This window comes from Cryptotermes secundus, unplaced genomic scaffold (assembly GCF_002891405.2).
Source record: "Cryptotermes secundus unplaced genomic scaffold, Csec_1.0 scaffold297, whole genome shotgun sequence".
NCBI classification, from domain to species: domain Eukaryota; kingdom Metazoa; phylum Arthropoda; class Insecta; order Blattodea; family Kalotermitidae; genus Cryptotermes; species Cryptotermes secundus.
The window spans coordinates 874,732-894,442 of NW_019721762.1; the positions used below are offsets into that span (position 1 = coordinate 874,732).

Below are 19,711 nucleotides of genomic sequence, written 5' to 3' on the forward strand. Positions count from 1 at the left end.
CGTATTACATGATAATACGATGCTCGAAAATGCTAGTCTCTGATGGTAGAACGTGTTGATTTCTTAGTAAATAGATGTAATTTTATATTGACAATGCAATGAATTAAAAACTAACAAATATTGCTGTTGAATTAAGGCAAGGAAACTCAAATCCAAGAACATGCGCGCGTGCACGTGTGTACGGAGAGTGGCTCAGAAGTTCTGCTTCATAATGTTAAATTATATGCACTAATGACTTAACAATAAATATTAAAATTGGTGCGTTCCACCCTGTATGCACTCTCCGACCTGGTGCAAGGAAGGGAGTTGAACTCTTTGGAACATTTCAGAATTGATATTGTTTAAGGATGATGTCCTCTTTGCACTTAAGCTCATCAGTGTTAGTCTGTTGACATAAACAACAGATATCAGGTGTCTCCAATGAAATAATCGAAGATTGTGTCGGTTTCAAGGACCTGACTGGTCACCAAGCTGGATCTCTCCGGCCTGTTCACTTGTTTTGAGAATGTGTCGAACTGAAACTGCCGCAAAACAGTTGCGGGGAGGGGCCATGCATACTGTACTCTTGCTGGAAGCAAGTGCCTAGGGTGTGTTTTCAAAAAGCTGGGATGCGAAATGTTTACAACAGTCTATAGACATAGGCTCCCTCCTGTTCTTCTCTCACGACCAGGTCACAGATTACATCCGTCGGCCTTTACCGACTCCGGTTTGCTGCTGAGATAACGCAGTTGCGTTGACCCACAGTGGAATTTACTGAATAGGAGCTCAGTCTGTCGCAAGACCTCTGCCGATACAAAAGGCAATCATCCGTAAGCAGTCGAACCACGTTTTCCTCAGCATCCGTATTCTTTATGAATTATCAAGTTAATGCACGCCGGTGCAGCGCAGTGGTGCAGAAGAGTACAGCTTCTATATCAGTGTTATTCAGTATAATGATAACATATCACTTAACATTAGAATGGGAAATTTTCGTTTCTTATCAGTTTAAGTTTGTTGTTTACTATCGAATAATTGTTTTCCAACACAAATACACATATTATTATTATTATTGAAGGGGGTGGGTTTCCCCGTGCACCGCGACTAATAGTCTATTGTACGTCCCCCTTTGATATTCTACCAGTCGCCATACCCTGCCGGTACTGGTGCTCGCTATCAGGCCCGTTCAGCCAGGGAGGATGGCAGTGGTACCCGATAACTTCCCCATCTACCGGAGGCATTGGAAACTACTTGGGCCGGAAACGTTTGCCTAATTTTGCTCAGAGGTTTCCTAGAGACATGAGGATCTCTTACGTGCCGTAAATCTACGACACGGGACCCACGGCTTAAAGTCCTTCCTGGAGGACTTGTTCCCTGAATTTTTCCGCCCTTAAAAACAAGTACATGTAACTCAGCCCACAATTACTCAGCTTGTAAAGCCAGGCCAGTCTTAATGGCCGTTTCCATATTGTGATATTAATCTCGTGTACTCGCATTGTGCAGAGAGATATCTGACCTTCAAAGCTTTTCCTGTCAGTGATGTCCTCGCTTCACATGTGACTGATCTCCCATTTATTTCAAAGTGATTGTTTCATAAGCGGTCTCGACAATTTTCTACAGGTCTGCTTCTAAAAGTTAGGAGTCTGAGCAAAAACTAAAAGCATCGAAAATGCGCATATGCGGTATATTGTGTTGCATGTGGTTGTTTGATTTTAGGTGCTTACAAGGCCGCGCCATAGCTCAAGCGGTTAGTTGCTGGCTTCCCACCGTGGCGGCCCGGGTTCGATTCCGGGTCTGATCAAGTGGAATTTGTGGTGGGCAAAGTGGCGCTGGGGCGGGATTTTTCCAAGTACTTCGGTTTCCCCTGCCAATCTTCATTCCACCAAATTCTCGATCATCATAATCACCCGGGGCAGGTACAATAAGCGAATCAGTGGCCGCCGTGCCGAGTGGACCCAGCTGGACTCCACCCCCCACTAAGCGAATTCAATTTAATTTAATTTTAGGTGCTTACAATATGCGCTGTTAGAGGAAACTGTAAAACGTTTGTGAATTGGGTGTGATCGACTTCAAAGGTTCCTTGCTTTTTTTTGCCAACTCCGTTATAATGTACGTTGAGTAGAAACGTTTTAGGTTTTACGACTGATCAAGGCATCACGTACACTGTATAAATAGTAGAATGTTACTCCAGAAAATGCTGAACGGAATAATGAAAAAATATTTGGCGCCATGGCGACCATTATCCCCTGGCTTATTGAGCTAGTCTCCTGTCATCCATTTGGTCCATTTGCTTAGAAATTATTGTCGGAAGTTCTTGTTCTTCTCACTCACTCACTCACTCATGCAGCTGAGCCCCTCTTGAGAAGCCGCCAATGGTTAAGCTACTCAAGAATTGGCCCAGAATTTTATGGAACCCGAAGGTTCATTACCGTGTTCACAAGAGCCCTCCACTGGCCCCTATCTCTGTACGATCCATTTTAATATTGTCCACCCACCTACGCCTTGGTCTTCCCAGTGGTTTCTTTCCTTCTGGCGTTCCCACCAATATCCTATATGAATTCCTCTTCTCCCCCATTCATGCTAGATGCCCTGGCCATCTAATCATCCTTTATTTCACATTCTAACTATACTTGGTGAAGAGTACAGGTTATGAAGTTTCTCATTATGCAGTTTTCTCCAACGTCCTGTCACTTCTTCTCCCTTCAATCCAAAAACTCTCCTCAGCTCCCTGTTCTCAAACACCCTCAGTATATAGTACAGAAAAATAATGAATTAAATGTATGGTCTCAACCATATGGATGACTCCACACCGTAGAGAACAGATGCGGATACGGCTTTTCATTTCAGAAATATGCTAACAGATTTAAATGAGTAAACCACGGAAAGTTGTAGGTCCGTATATTCGCCTCATTGCCCTGTTCTTAAAGATCCTTAATCGATTCTGAGTTTAACCTTCACCATCATTCTAGTATATTCTTGCCTTCCGGTGAGGGGCCCAGTGGAACACCAGAGATACAGCTCTTATTAACACAGTTCTCTTTCGTGTTCGGGCGGTGGTTTGGTCGTCAAGGCTGCAGTATGTCAGCCTGCTGTGTCCCTGAAGTCCAAGACGTTTTCCTACCTTGTAGTAGGTCTATATCGATCTATGTACATTAAATAATTAATTTATTCAGTTGCCATAGACTGTTCTAAATGGTGATTATCTTTACCGTAATTAGCCGAACGGTACAGACGAAGTTGTTGGTTATTATTATTATCATGGCTACGTGGAGCAGATGCCGGTCACGGTAGCCGAGCGATCTAAGGCATGTACTGTCTTCGCTCGCTTGGAAACCGGGATCGTGGGTTCGAATCCCACTCAGGGCATGGATGTTTAGTTTGTGTGTGTGTGTTTTTCTGAGTTTGTGTACAGGTAGAGGCCTTGAGACGAGCTGATCACCCGCCCAAGGAGTCCTGCCGAATGTGTAAGATCTAGAAAAACCGAAGTGAACGGAGAAGTTCATGGAGGTAGGCCTAGGCCCACTGGGGCTGTAGTGCCAAGGAAAGAAAAAGTGGAGCAGATACCTTCTTGTGAAGTTACAGTTGGTCAGGTATCCTAGAAATTGCCGCTTTATATCGAATTCGTAAGTTCGTTGCCGTATTTGTAAGAACCTGTTTTATTATCGTAATTAGGCCGCGCCATGACTCAAGCGGTTAGTCGCTGGCTTCCCGCCGCGGCCGCCCGGGTTCGATGCCGGGTCTGGTCAAGAGGGATTTGTGGTGGACAAAGTGGTGCTGGGGATTACTTCGGTTTCCCCTGCCAATCTTCATTCCACCAAATTCTCCATCATCATAATCACCCGGGGCAGGCTGCAGTAGGCCAATCAGTGTCCGCCGTGCCGAGTGGACCCAGTTGGACTCCACCCCCCACCAAGCGAATTAAAAAAATTATCGTAATCATCATCATCATTATTATTATTATTATTATTATTATTGGTATACTTTCTTTTTGTTTGCGTGCATAGATTAATTTCGTTTATTTCAATCTTAACCAATCCTTTTATTTTAAAGTTATTTTTTATGAATATCTTCATTTGTTCATGTTTAGGGAAGTTGCTTTCTACTTTCCTTGTGCTTTCGCGGGTGTCACAAGGGTCCATCTTGGGACCTATTCTAGTCACTATTTTTATTATCGATTTATGTGTCAAAATTCATTATTCTAACTTTCTTACAAATATGTTTTCGGACATTATCCATCGTTCTGTCTTTATCTAAAAACACCGTCATGTTTATTTTTCAAAACAACATTTCGGAGACTGGATTCTATCTCCGTCTTCAGGTTAAACCTACTCAGTTGGGAGACTAGGGATTAGCTCTGTCGATTTGGCCCAACTGAGTAGGTTTCACCTGAAGACGGAGAAAGGATCCAGTCTCCGAAACGTTGTTTTGAAAAGTAAACGGAATGATGTTTTTAGATAAAATACAGGACGATGGATAATGTCCAGAAACAAATTTTTTTGTATTATTTGTATTAATTTATTTTAATTTATTTATTTAATAAATATTATATTTTAAATATAAATAATAATTAATAAATAATTAAATATAAATTAATAAATAATTATTTAATTTGTATTAATTGTATTTAAATTTATATTAATGTACCACCATCACAAACTTTTAGGTCTTATTCCAACCTTCTGTTTGCTGGAGATAAAAATAGAAGTCTGTTAGACTAAATGTATACAGTCTGATATCTGATGTCAGTTGTGTGCGATGTTTCCGACGTTTCGCAGATACATTCTGCCTTCATATTCCGAGGAAGGCCTAAAATCAGTAATCCCATATCGATTTGGTGCAAAAGGGGTGTATTAAACATTACACGAAACTTCGTACCCGTTAACCAGAAGTATGCATTTTATTGTTAAAGTAAAAGTAAAGCTATTCCTGTAACAGGCCGTGGAGGACATAGGGTTGTGAGACGTTGAGGCTCCCACATTTTCTTTAGACAGTCGGTTCAAAGATGGCGGTAAGGTCAGCCTTACACGCCGGCCGCGCTTTACTCCCCAGGAAAATTATTTAATTAATTCCTGGTACTCATTTCTGTTAGAGGCTGTGTCGACCCCAGGGCTGTAGTGCGGCTGGTAGGATTAGGTAAATTGAAGAAAAATCCAATGACCTCATCGGGACTTTAACCCGCTGCCTTCCGGCTTGTAGCATGGTCCCTCAAACAACTACGCTACCGCGTGCCCCTTTTACTGTTAAAACGAATATAATTCATTTCAGTTACTACCTTGGTGGTGGTTTAATCATATGTCCAGACTGTGTAAAAGAGTTTGGTGGTGTGTTAGATAGGAAATTGCATTTTCATAGTTACGTTTTGTCTATTTTTTGTTGAAGTTGATAAGATTTATTCATCGTATTTCATAGGGCCTATATATTTCTTCTTCTTTCGATAGCTTGATAGTTTTATGTATTTCTTTAAATCGAATTAATTATGCCTCTGTCGCGTAGAATTACCTTCCTTTAGCGGGCTCTAATAACATCACAGGTAGATCTATATCAAAAATTCAATCCAGAATTACTGGGGTTTTGGACTTTTTCCATCGTCCGGAATTATAGGTAATAGAGGACACGACGTTTCGGAAACTGGATCTGTTTCCTTCTTCAGGTGAGAAAGGAAGACATCTACTCAGTTGGGCCCCCTAGAAAGAACTAAGTGTCATCCACCATCGTCAGAACCATTTAAAATCTAAAAAATGCGCGCCCCCCTCCCGCACCGGTTTATTCAGTTCAGTTTTCCTTGTACTTGTGGTTCTGTTTTGAGTCGTTTACATCGTTTAAACTTTAGAACTCTTAGTTCCAGAGAATTTTGCTTCTGATTATTCATGTTTTTCTGCCCAACGAAAGTAGATATGAAAACTAGGACAAGATCAAGTGTTGCATTACGGACACTGTTGCTCTTCATGCAGATCTCCCCACAGAGAATATTATGAACTTTTCCACTCTCGCTCTAAGTGATAGCCTTCAGCCAGGTGTTCCACCGCTGCTAACACCGGTTTTTAGATGTTTTAGTAGAAACATTCTTTCCCTTGAGGACGCCTTTTCCTTTCGTGATCACGTTTACTATCCTGTTATTTTTATTGTTAATTTACGTATACATTGTTCGGTGTAGCGACGGACTGCGGGATGCCTGGAGCCATACCTCCACTTCCCCGTATGTGTTCATGGCGTGTGCTTATCTAAGAACAAGACAAACCTTTTTGCGGAACAACTTGGAGAAAATGATATGCCATATCATGCCACTGCAACCGTTTGTGCATATGTTCTTCTGATTTCATTGTTGCGTAACAGTTCGAAGCTAATTGCCTGTCACCATAACTCAACTTCAGAAGCATATCCCTTGGCCCTGCCATAGCTCAGGCGGTTAGTCGCCGGCTTCCCACTTCGGCGGCCCGAGTTTGTGCCCGGATCAGCTTATGTGGAAATTGTGGTGGACAAAGTGGCGCTGCGGCAGGTTTTCTCCTAGTACTTCGGTGTCCCCTGCCAATTCGCATTCTACAGATTGCTCCACAATCATTATCTACCATCCGGAGCTGGTACAAGAGGCCAAACAGTGGCCGCAGTACCAAATGGACTCAGTCTCACCCCATGAGAGAAAAAAAAATCTCTTCAAGCCGTTGACAAGGATGGTATGAATTGCCAGTTTTATAAAATACGGTTGCTGTACTCTTGCCACAAGCGTTCTTAAGGACACTTCCATTGTACGGCCTTTAATATGCGTTTTGCAACTTGTGTGCGTGTTCAACACGTTTAATTCATCCTCATAACAAACGTAACTAGTGTAACACCCATTGAGTGAAGTTCCAATATTTGCTGTAGGCTATCAGCTTTCATGCTACTAACCCCCCCCCCCCACTTTCTCCCTTATTTTATTCCATCCGCACTTGTTATTGAATGATAGTCGAGGCTTGCGTTTAACACCGCCTCCAACAGATAACACGAACAAGTAGGTAATCTTAAACATATATATACATCAATTTACCCTGTACACACAAGGAGTAGATATGATACATTGAAGCAAAAGACTGTTCGCTCGTTCGTGGCCTCCCGCATAACTTAACGTTCATTCATGTTAACTGTTGACAGTTCGTTTCTATGGGAACCTGACATTGCGTAATTGCAGATCTTTCATCTTACCATTATACGTAGCCCTTTATACACACACACACACACACACACACACCCCACCACTGTATGTGGAAGGTGCCGTGAAGGTGCATACAGCAGGCGTGGAGATGAAGTCACGCATATTCTTGACTTTTGCTCTGTATGGAGGTCAGCTCACGCTTCTGTTGTTCTGCCCATAGAGGACAAGCCCTAGGTACAGAGCGCAGGCTGATTGGACGGACACTGATTTCGCCGCCGGCAGCTTCCTGCGAAAGCGATGCGTTACCTGCCGAGAAGAATACACACATTTCTTACTTCTTTCGTTAATTATTATTCAAATATAGTAATTAATATTGTACTCACCAGCATAGAAGATGTTCAAACTGTCTACCCTCTACTGTGGGACATGCCTGAATTCTTTTAAAAAGATTTCGGGAAACTTGCTGCAATTCACGCTGCTGAATGTTGTAAATTTCTTCACGAATATTCTGTTCTAGAGCCTCCACGTCATGTGGATTCTTGGCGTACACAACATTTTTTAGTTTTCCTCGCAAATAAAAATCACAGGGGTTTAGATCTGGGGATCTAGGGGGCCACAAACCCTTGCTAATAATCATATCGTCCCCATTTAATTCTACAGACACACCCCTGTAATGCTCGAATAGTTTCCTTAGCTGCGTGTGTGTATGGAGTCGCGCCGTCTTGCGTAAAATAGACGAATCTTTCTTTTGCAGGTGCCAAATTAACGAAAAATGGATTAAGTACGTGGTATTTCATTATGTATCGTTCAGCATCAAGAGTTCCTTCATAAAATATCGGGCCAGTAATACGGTTTGCGATAATCGCCTGTCTTTTGTTCGTAAAGGGGAGGTTGCATTAGGGCATGAAGATTTTCACTACTCCAGTACCTGTTTCTTTGTGAGCCCTCATCTGTGAAAAATGTCAGCTTAGGATCAAGAAGTTCGTCGTGCACATGATTGGTAAATCAATTACAAAACCGTACTCTTTTTTCATAATCCATAGGTTTAATTTCAGGAACAACAGTAATTTTATACGGACGAACATGCGACAGTGTAGTTGCTGTTCATACACTGCCTACAGAAACACCACTTTGTTGTGCTAATCGCCGCAAAGATTTTCGAGGAGAATTTTCTAATCGATGACCGATGTCATCAAGTTTTTCCTCAGTTAAAAGATGATTTCTTTTTAACAGCTTTCTGTCAATTAAAATGCCGTGGGTTCGAACTTTCTTCGCTTATTTGTAAATTATATTTCCAGTTCGACTTTTGTTTCGGGAAATTTACGGCGAAATTTTCTCCAGCATGATTTATATTTTTCACATAACAATCATTAGTGAAAACTCTTTGTTCTAAACTGTATCTCACGTGAGCCATAAAGACATAGAACATAGCGCTATACAAAGCTTCTGTAACACTTGATCGCGCAACACTGACTGAGTCACTGATATGACCGCATGAATGGCCTTCAGTTTGCCGGCGGATCCTAGAGTGTCTGCCGAGAGGAAGTTCTGAGAAGCTCCCTGGACGTCCAATAAGCCTGCACAATGAACACTCGGTGTTATTTGGATAGGCTGGACCCCGAACCGAGCGCATTGTGTAGATTAGAAGAATCCCCGCCCCTGCTGGGAGTTCAGCCTGCGTCATGCAGCCCATAGTCAGTTTCTGAATGAGCTGTGTCCAGGACTGCAGTTGCTAGCAGTGCTAAGCTTGCAGTTGTGCTTGAGCTGGATCGTCATACATTTTGCATACTGTGTCACTGTAAGGGACGTCACCGAACGCTACTGCCGAGTGGTTAATATTCAAGCTTCGTGTTCGGGAGGTGCTGGTTTCAGATCTACCCGGACACCGGAAATCATAACTGGTTTTCCGTAGCTCTACTTTTTTTTATTGCTAGTGGGGTGGGACTTAGTCCCTTGTACTGCGGCCACTTCTGGCCTATTGTACCAGCCCCAGATGATAGGTGAGGGTGATTGTGGAGCAATTGGTGGAATAAAGATTGGCAGGGGAAACCGAAGTACTTGGAGAAAGCCTGCCCCAGCGCCACTTTGTCCACCACAAATCCCACTTGACCAGACCAGGGATCGAACCCGGGCCGCCGCGGTGGGAAGCCAGCGACTAACCGCTCGAGCTATGGCGCGGCCTATAGCTCTACTTACTCTTGCCAGATGCCTGAATAGAGTTTCACATTAGGACACGACCGGTTCCTTCCACGTCCTTTCTAATTACTTATTCACTAACACCCATACGACACAGTCGGTACAATGACGGGCTACGGGCTTGACGGCCGGGTTCGATTCCCGGTAGGGACAAGAGATTTTTCTCTACTTCACAGTGTTCAGACAGGCTGTGGGAGCCACTTAGCCTCCCTTCCACTGGTTACTGAAGACTCTTTCCCCGGGTATAAAGCGGCCGGGGCCTAATTCTGACAACTCACATGCATTTAGTGTCGAGATAAAGAATGGTGGAGCTATACCTCCATCCCCACGTACGTCTTCATGACGTAGTGCCTCGACAACTTGACCTTTGCCTTTACACATCCGACGCTGTGTAACTTTAGTAACTGGAAAGCTGTGGGAAGTCAGTACCTCTGTTTTGTCGGTGTTATCTTTCGGAGATTCTTCGGCACACGTGTGCCAGAAATGGTGCATTCAGTTTCGAAACTGCTGAAACATGGGCAAGTGATGGAATATTTGTTCACGATTTTGTTGTTCTTGCATAAGCTTGAATGGAGTCTGTCTGTATGTCTGTCCGCCTGCCCACCCGCCCGTCCGTCTATCTATCTATGTATCTTTTGTCTGTGGCTCTACAGCCCTTGTGGACCTTAGTCACTTTTTCAGTTTCTTAATTTATACACAATCGGTAGCGCTCCTTGGACGGGGGAGCAGCCCGTCGCAAAGTCGCTACCTACACACAGACATCCGTGCCCTGGGTGGGATTCGAACCCACGATACCACAGTCTGAGCGGGCGAAGGCAGTTCATGCCTTAGACCGTATGGCCACTGTGATCGGCTTGAAAGAAGTGTAACTGAATACAAGCAAAGTCGGAGAGACTACAAACTGGGAAGTGCAAAGTGCAACGTTTTGTGGCATTGATTTAATTGGTTTTCTGAATAATAATATATAGCCCTGCCCGGAAGTGGGGCAATCCGACTGTCTGTGACAGTAACATTCATCATTTGCATTATTGGTGCAGCACATGACATTGATGTGCCCACGTCACATCCGCTGCTAACAAGAGTAATTCTGCGACTGAATAAACAAATAATGTGTTCATTCATACATCACAGGATTCAGTAACATTCGGTGGGCCCCAGTGGCGGTTGCAGGAATTACAGGAGTTGTAATCATTTTGTGGCAACAGCTTTTGTGTTTATGTATTCCAGTCGCATGCTAGTTAGTAACCGAAGTATTTTTATATCAGTTCTACGAGTATTTGGAGTATCACTGCGTGAAGTACCTGCAGGCCTGCAATATATTGGAAAATCTGCTTTTCATTTCTTCATGAATGTTTGTTAGGGTTATTTGGAAATATTTAAACTTTTTCACGTTGCATAATGTCCTGTTAGTTATATTTGTCCATCATTCTGATGATAATTGAGGAGCTACTTGAATGGAAAAGTAGCGGCTCCGGTCTTGAAAACCGAAATTAACTGCCGTGGGGATTCGTTGCGCTGACCACGCGACACCTAATATCCGATAAAGTTGGCACTAACTTTGCCGACTAGCGGTGCTCGCTCGGTCGGTATAGTTCGTTTGCGGACTAAAGTCACGGAGTTTTTTTTTTTGTTTTATTCTGATGACGTGACACGAACATATACTTAATTCTCTCTGCGGTTAGTTTTGGCCAACTTCCGTACCAGCATTTCATATATTTATGTTTTTCTTTACGATATTTTCGACCAATTAAATATCATGATAAGCGTAACCGGAATCATATATATCCAGTTCATATCCAGTCACACCTGATTTTCTGTGACCTTCCTAATAGTAATTACAAAGCTGAGTTGAAGAGTAGCGATGATAGTACATCGCCTTGATTGGTGCCATTCTGAATTGTAAATGCATCAAAAATGTACATATATAACCTATTTTTTTATTGCTAGTGGGGTGGGACTAAGTCCCTTGTACTGCGGCCAGTTCTGGCCTATTGTACCAGCCCCAGATGATAGGTGAGGATGATTGTGGAGCAATTGATGCAATGAAGATTGGCAGGAGAAACCGAAGTACTCGGGGAAAACCTGCCCTAGCACCACTTTGTCCACCACAAATCCCACTTGTCCAAACCCGGGCCGCCGCGATGGGAAGCCAGCGACTGACCTCTTGAGCTATGACGCGGCCTTACTACAGAGTTAATTTAAATACTTTGAATCAGTTTCATTAGTGTACCAAACCGAATGAGAATATTGTGCAATATTTTTCTCGTTACTGAATATTGGGTGTCGTGGAAATTTATATAAATCTGAAGTACAGTCCGTCTTTTTTTCCCCAGTATCTGACCAATGCAGAACTTCTGCTTAGTAGTTGTCCTGTTACACCAAAATCCGCACTGATGATCCACCAATAGTTTCACGTACTAGGCAGTTAACTTTGAGGGAAAAACATTGAACAGAACCCGGTATGTTCGCGTTTATTTATATATTTATTATCGGTATAAGGAAGCTGTCAACAGCTCAGGCTATGTAGCGTGGAGTGATTACATTGTGGCCAATAATGAGTTTGGAATGATGTGCAAAAAATAGGCCTTGGCCTCATTAAGATGCTGTACCGCCATTTATCTTGAGTCACTGAGGATAATTGCGAAAGCTTAGGTTTCTCGGTGTTCTGGCCGAGATTCGAACGGGACACCTTAATACAAGCCGCACGTTACCGCTTGAGGCAACTTGCTCGGCAATTTTGTTATCGCTGTTCCTCTGTGATTGTTGCCCCTCTAACTTTTTATATAAGTAGATACGTACAATGACTGCCTCTTTGGTCTAGTGGTCCCGGGTTCGATTCCCGGCGCTGCCACATTTTCTGAGAAGTAGTGGGTCTGGAACGGCGTCCACTCAGCCTCGTGAGGATAACTGAGGAGCTATTTCAAGGAAATAGTGGCTCCAGTCTAGAAAACCGAGATTAACGGCCATGGGGATTCGTTGCGCTGTCCACGTGACACCCTCTATCCGCTGAAATTTGCAATAACTTCGCCGACAAGCGGCGGTCGCTCGGTCGGTGTAGTTCGCTTGTGGACTACAGGCAACGGAGTTTGTTTAGATACGTACAATGGTAGATTCGTTTCATTTCGACTTGACACTTCTTGGACCAAATATGATTAATAGGCTCGTGGATTTTGGAACGTAACGTTTGCCCTTGATTTTTTTTTAATTTGATCAGTATCTGTGATTTGTGTTTTTTAACTTTGTAACTGAGATTTTAACCTTCGAATAGCCAGTGTTCAAGTACTAATGGCTCATCTGTTTTAAGTCTGCCTAAAATTGTGGAACTAGTGTTCATTTAATGGCTGACTTCAGTAATATTCTCCTTATTCAGACGTTGTGGGATTTTTTTTCTTTTTAGCAAGTCAAAATTATTTATACGTTTTAGGGTGTAGGAGTTTTGTAGTTGAAATTAGGTTCGTCGACGTGGCGAAGGTTACTCTACTGACCCACTTTCATTAGGCACTAATTTCCTATAAACTTCCGTTCCCATTCTTTGGTTCAAGAATATGATCTCTTCTTACTTTCTCATCTACATAGGATAAATTATTGGAATTAGGTAAAGCTAGGTAAAGCTCTATCCCTGTAACATGCCCTGGAGGTCCATAGGGTTGTGAGACGTCGAGGCTCCCAGATTTTCTCTAGACAGTCGGCTCACAGATGGCGGTAAAGTTGTCAGCCTTGCGTGCTGGCCACCCTTTATCCCCAGGAAGGTTCCTGGTACTCATTTCTCTTAGAGGCTGAGTCGATCCCAGGACCATAGTGCTGCTGGAAGGTTTTGGTAAATTGAGAAATAAATCCATCTCATCAGGACTCAAACCCACGACCTTCCGGCTTGTATCACAGTGCCTCATTTATTGGTACTAAGGATGGAAAATTCCCTACATTGAATTCCATAGATAAAGAAAGACACGTTTTCTCTTATCACAGTTTATTTTTTTCTACTTTGTAACTGTTAGATACCAAGGTGCGTTAAGTCAGTTGAAATTATGTAATTCCTTTTCCGTTTGTAGGATTGTACCGAGCACCATAACCACAGCCTATTTGTCAGAACTTCGGTTTTAAATTACTGTTTATTATCATAATTGCCACCCTTATATTTTGTTATCAGTCGATGTAGCGACGAGCTACGGGCTGCACGGCTGGATTTCGATTCCCAGTAAGCACAAGAGATTTTTCTCAACTTCATAGCGTCCAGACCGGCTCTGGGGCCCTCCCAGCCTCCTATTTAGTGGGTACCCGGCGGTGAACTGGCCTGGACAAGAAACTGACCACACAGCATGAATCTAGTGCCGAAGTCAAGAATGTTGGAGCTGTACCTCCACTCCTCCCTACGTATTCTTGACGTGGTGATTAGTTAATTAAGCAGAGGAACAAATGTACCTTTCTTACTTGCTACGTAAATAGTATTCAAGTGGTGTACGTCGACTCGCATGGCTGACAGCCGTATGTAAGTTTTCATCGGGTCTTGTAGGACAGTTTCTTGGGAGTCTGTGAACGATAGACGGCACACAGACAAATCTGTAGTGCTGTGTCAACGTGTAGTGTTTATCTTCATTCCAATGAAGACATGTAGCCACTTGTGTTGGAATTAATTAACTAGGATTTACATGTGGTACTTAAACATGTACATCATAGGGATGAATGACAACCTCGATAATGAACTAGATGGCGTGTCAGCTTGGCACGTGATTGGTTCGGAGTATGTTGCGCAGTAATGTCAGTTCCGACAAATGCATCTCCGAACGTGGCAGTCGGTGTTAGCACGCATACTTCGTGTGTGGTAGGTCTGGGATGTAAATCGTGACCCGGAAGTGGTTTTGCTGACTGAATGTCTCGTGGCTTCCCAGGAATTTCTTGATGGTCCTTTTAAATAAACCATCTGCATCAAAATTCATGAGCCATCATCAGGGCCCGGATTTTGATGACCTGAAAATATTTAAAAAATGGCAAAACTATAAAATTTACATTTCTGTAACCAGCAGCTCATATCCGAGATTTATATATTTAAGAGCATCGCATAGGATACAAGGAAGAAAAGATGACATGTCGTCAAAATCCGGGCCCTGGTCATCATAATATTGAACGCAATTTAACCGGTGCAGTTAAAAATGGATTAGAATATGTACTCGAGGGGCACGCGGTATCGTAGTTGGTTGAAGCACTAAGCTACAAGCTGGAAGGTCGCGGGTTCGAGTCCCGATGAGGCCATTAGAATTTCCAGTTGACTTAATCCTTCCAACCGCACTGTGGCCCTGGGGTCGACTCAGCCTCTAACAGAAATGAGTATCGGGAATCTTCCCTGTGGGGGGGGGGGAAGGGCGGCCGTCGCGTAAAGCTGACAACCTCACCGCCATATGTGAGCCTATTGTCTAGAAGATGTGGGAGCCTCGACGTCTCATAACCCTGTGGGCGTCCGCGGCCTGTTGCAAGGATAGCTTTAATGTACTCGATTGATTTCCTTGTGCAGTAAGCTCCCCAACGTACAGCTTACACGAAATATTTATACGCAACTAGGGCAGTGTATAAAGAAATATTTCTATCCAAATCGTTACTAATTTTCAAGGCATGCGTAGTTTATTTTTCAAGCAGATATTTGACGCAAGTTTATGTATAGGGCCTGTGGATTTTTGGTCTGCGGACTCATTTTCACTGCCGTGAATTGGTTACAATATACACGTCACCGGCTGTAACCATTAAAACGTGTTCCTTTTGAATCCAGCCCGAATAGTTTGGGGCTCAAACCTTACGTAAGTTGTGAATAGATTATGAAAGTCATGCTTCGACGCCTGTTTAAATTATTACCTTTGTATAATTATCGAATTCAGCGTTTTGTACAAGCAACGCTAGCAACATTCAACATGGTTTCTTTAATAAGACTTGTATGCAGATAGAGCTCTTAAAATTATGCATGTTTAGGTAATAACATTTTGACTGTAATATACACTGAGAAACTGGCGACAATACGACATACGCACCCTTTGGTTTTAACCAGCGAATGGGCCTACGTGAAATGTTGGGATTATAATGCGTTTACAGTGTTAGGATGAAAGTTTTTTTTAAACTTTTTCCTCTGACTCTGCGTAAAGTTCACGAGAGCCTAAACGTCAGGAATTGTTCCTTTCTTCCTTCTCACTTTCTGTCCTCTCTGCATAAACTGACATCAGCCTTCTAGTAGCTGCAGTAACAAAATGGCGTTTCATGTAAGACTCTGGGCATTGCTGGTTTCAAATACATCGCTTCCCCTGATATGGGTGTATTTCCATGCAGTGCCCCTGAACAGTATGATGAACTGTAATGGGTGATACGATCTGCCTGTTATCTGGAGTCCTGCCCCCACATGTTCGGATCCGATTTTGTAGTCGTGACCGCAAGTCCTCAGGGTCATACAGCAAAATGTGATTCAGTTCTGAGATGAAACTGTGAGAAAGAATGCGTATTTTGAGCACTGTTACTTAGCCTGTATATTGCCATTCAGCTGTTATGCTGCCATGGTGAATCAGCTGGCACCTAGATGTGTTGAGGTTCTCAATCCTTTATTATTATGGCTCTACGGCCCTTTGTTGTACCTTGGCCGCTTTTTAGTTTCTTGATCCTTTATACAGTCGGTAGGACTCCTTGGACGGACGATGAGGCCATCGCCAGGCCTCTATCTACACACAGAACTCAACCCCAAAATAAACGCACACAATACAGACATCAGTTCCTTGAGTGGGATTCAAACCCACGATCCCAGCATTCGAGCGAGCGAAGGCAGTTCATGCCTTAGACCGCGCGGCCACTGAGGTCAACTTAAATCTTTTACGGATTATTTTAATCAGGATCTGCTTACAAAAATGTATTCTTGCGATAAAATTGCAGAACTGTTTGCGTTGTAATACAGTTGATAAACGTGAAGTATTATGACGGCGAACCTTGGATTCTCAAAAGATTTCATAATACAAGGAGAGAAAAGTGACATGGTGCTCAATACTGACAGAATGATAAGGAAATTATAGTAAATGACTGAGTTGCTGCATATTACATGATCCACCCGCGAGACCCCTTGTTACTATTTGGGGGTAAGATCACGTTTGCTGAAGGAATAGTACTGTGAATAATGATTTCCTTAAGACACGTAGGGTTGACTGGTATTCACAGCTTGGAATTCTGGCCTGTTCCAGCGCTGATTATGGTTTCTTACCATGTTTTCTTACCTTTCTGTCCTCGTTTCGAGTAAAGATAGGACTTGTAGGACTGATTCCGTTGCCAGCTCTTGTTTATCAATTTCCGATTACTCGGCTTCAGGAGTCGCCCACGAACGCCCTTAGTAACTGTCCCTGATGTTTTCGGGAGTACTTTCATCTATAGTTGATGCATTTAAATGACGCCGCATTTGTGAATATTACAATGAAAACTGTACACATTGCCAGGACACGGGAAGGATTTGCATTAGGCAGTGAGACAGACTTGCCAGGTAAATGCTCCAAGTAGAGTTTTAATCTCAGATGCTGAAATAGTAACGTCTAGGGCGCAGCAGTTCTGTTAATATTAAATTCAAATCTCGGAAATCACGTGGTGTGCAAAGTAATTGGATCATTAGGGAACTCAGAATGAATGTAACCTGGTAAATGCCTCCTGCTACTGGGAGAGTCCCTGATTTTGGATTAATACTGTAAGTCGTAGTAGTAAGAAGCAGTAGGTCTGCAACGGAGTCCACTCAGCCTCGTGAGGATAATTGAGGATCTACTTGTGTAATGGAAAAGTAGCGGCTTCGGTCTAGAAAACCGAGATGAACGGCCGTTTTGCTGACCACGCGACACCCTCTATCCACAAAAGTTGGCACTAACTTCGCCGACAAGCGGCGGCCCCTCGGTCGGTATAGTTCGCTTGCAGAATAAAACCCAAGGAGTTAATTTTTGTTTAGTTAGTCGTACATTTTGCATCACCTTGATTTTTAATGTGAAGGACGCAAATTTAGCCAGTAGTTTGCACAAACCTCATTCACATCCCCACTGCAATGAGGCTATAAACTTAGCGGGACATTTCTCACGTTCGTCAGTATGGATGAGGCTGTGTACCCTGTTGCTGCTCCAGATGCAGCTTTTAAGGTCTCAGCGGTGTTTTTAAAATGTAACCATAAGACAGCTTATAACAGTGCCAAACTTTAAAGCGTGTAAGATATAACTACAGAAGCGATGAAACTGGTCTCTCCATCGCATTCATGAACGTTCCAGGTCTTTCTTTCCCTTTTTTTGCGTTGATAGCCTATTTATAATGTATTTTTGAGACACGGGAATTTTTCGTTCTTCATAAATGTTATTTCATATCGTCTAAATCGTTTATTAATATCACCTATTNACATTAAAACTGATACTAATAAAAGAATTGATAATTGGCGATACCGTTTGGCTTCCGGTTCATATACGAGTAGTTGTGTATTTCGTATGAGTTTCAAGAAGACAGTATTTTTATTATTGCAGCCTTTGATTGCAAGCAAATAAAGAACTGAAGTGGACTATTTTGTGATACTGTGATACCGGGTACCTGGTTTCATCTCAGTACAGTGATGTGTTTCTTACCAACGCAGTTTGCTGAAGGCTGTAATTCACAGACGCCTATATCTTGATGTGCGTCAAATGACGTAACGCAACGTTGCTGTTTCTGCTAAAGTGTCTGTTATTTTCGCTTATACATATGACGCGCCACTACTGAAGTCAGTTTTGTCGTTACCGTGAAGCAGTTGTAGCGCTCCTGCATTATCCGCTCTGTAATGGCGGTCCAGTGTGTGCTGTATTGCGTGTCGAGCATGATGACCATGGAGTGTTGCCCGAACTGAACGTCTTGTGTGAACTGTGTTTTAACGGAAAGAAAAGCTCAATAGTGCCCTCAAAATGGAGTACGACTTTCCTGTAGTTGTAGAAGATTATGATAGAACTGATGAGGTCCAAATCTGGGAAACTGAACTTCATGATTTTATGGTGTGGTACATTGTGCCAGGTAAGGATTACTTCTATTTATCATAGGTGTTCTATGTATATATTAAATGTTGGTCTGTTTAAAGTTTAACAGAAATCTGCAGTGAAGTTGTATATAAATGAAACGTTTACCGTATGGCCCTATTATCTAGCCCTGCACAAACAATACGACAAACGTGAGGAGGGCTGCAGTGCATACGAGTATTGTCTCAAGTATAATTCGGACATTGAAAACAGATCTCTAGCATTTACTGTGTGCACTCATAACAACACTGGGCATATATAATTTGAACATTTAAAAGCAGATGTTAGCAGTTAATTATACCTTCTTTATAATACCGCCCTTGGCTTTAATGTGTTTATTTTGCGTGCGTTTTTGTTCCCTTATATAAATATTTGCTACTTTCATCAAGAAAACATTTTTAAGACTATTAAAACGTAGGTTTGCGTTTGGCTATAACACCAATGCAGGAGCCGGGATGGCTCAATATGTATAGTGTGACTGAGCTACGGATTGGACGACGGAGGAATCCACCTTCGATTCCCTGCAGAGGAAAGAGATTATTCTCGTCCCCTCGCCGTCCAGACGGACTGTGGGGCCCTCCCAGCATCCTATCCAGTAGATAACGGGGTTGTTTTCCACGAAATAGAGCGGCCGGAGCATGAAACTGACAACTCGCCTTCATCTAGTACAGAGGTTAAGAATGCATGGAGTTATACTTCCACTCCACCGTATGTTTTAATGGCGCGGTGTTTAATTAAGGACAAGGACAGCTTCATCTTTTTTACTTTCACCATAGCTGCAATGTTCATTGGTGGGGGTGTGTCGGTTAATTCTTTGCTCTGTTACTTATCTGCTTTTTGTCTGTTGTATTTTAAACAGTTGTAGACCCTTCACTGTCCACCAAATTGCCAAAATCCTACAGTTGAGTAAAAAAGTCGTTAGTGATAAAAAAGAAGGGCCGGACTTTTGCATTTCTAAACCGGAAAATCAGCACTCCAAGGCGGTAGTAATCGGAAAATCCATTACTTTTAATTTCTCTGTGTGTGTGTGTTTTTTTTTTTGTGAAAGGAGACAACAGTATTAGTCGCAGTCAGTAGATCCATATGATCATTAAATAAATGTCTCAAAGAGTCAGGGTAGGCCTACATAATATAAGCGGTAAATAAAAATCAGATAAAAATGTAAAGGCATTTGTTTCAAAATAAGCATTAAGCGAAAGATAAATGTAAAGATGTAGAAGATTATCACGGCTGTGAATGTTAAGATAGCAGTCTTCTGGGATGTGGCCCTCTGTAGCCTGGTAGTGTTTCTCAACACAGACTGTGCCGCTGGCCGGTAAAGTGTCCAAGTCCTATGCCAAGGACCGTTATAGGTATATATAGGCCTATATAACGTGTTTGTACTACAAGCACA

General features: G+C 42.7%; 1 protein-coding gene across 12 annotated transcripts in view; it reads left to right on the plus strand.

The window, feature by feature from the left end:
* LOC111875648 (oxidation resistance protein 1) overlaps positions 1–19,711 on the plus strand; it is a 394,105-nt gene that overhangs the window by 248,796 nt on the left and 125,598 nt on the right. For 2 of the 12 annotated variants that reach the window (XM_023872062.2, XM_023872063.2), the window contains exon 2: positions 17,800–18,316. The exons of the other annotated variants lie outside the window; for them this stretch is intronic. In XM_023872062.2, coding sequence (XP_023727830.1) covers positions 18,211–18,316 — 106 coding nt within the window. In that variant the 5' untranslated portion in view covers positions 17,800–18,210. The remainder of the gene's footprint in view (positions 1–17,799; positions 18,317–19,711) is intronic. 12 annotated transcript variants of the gene reach the window in all.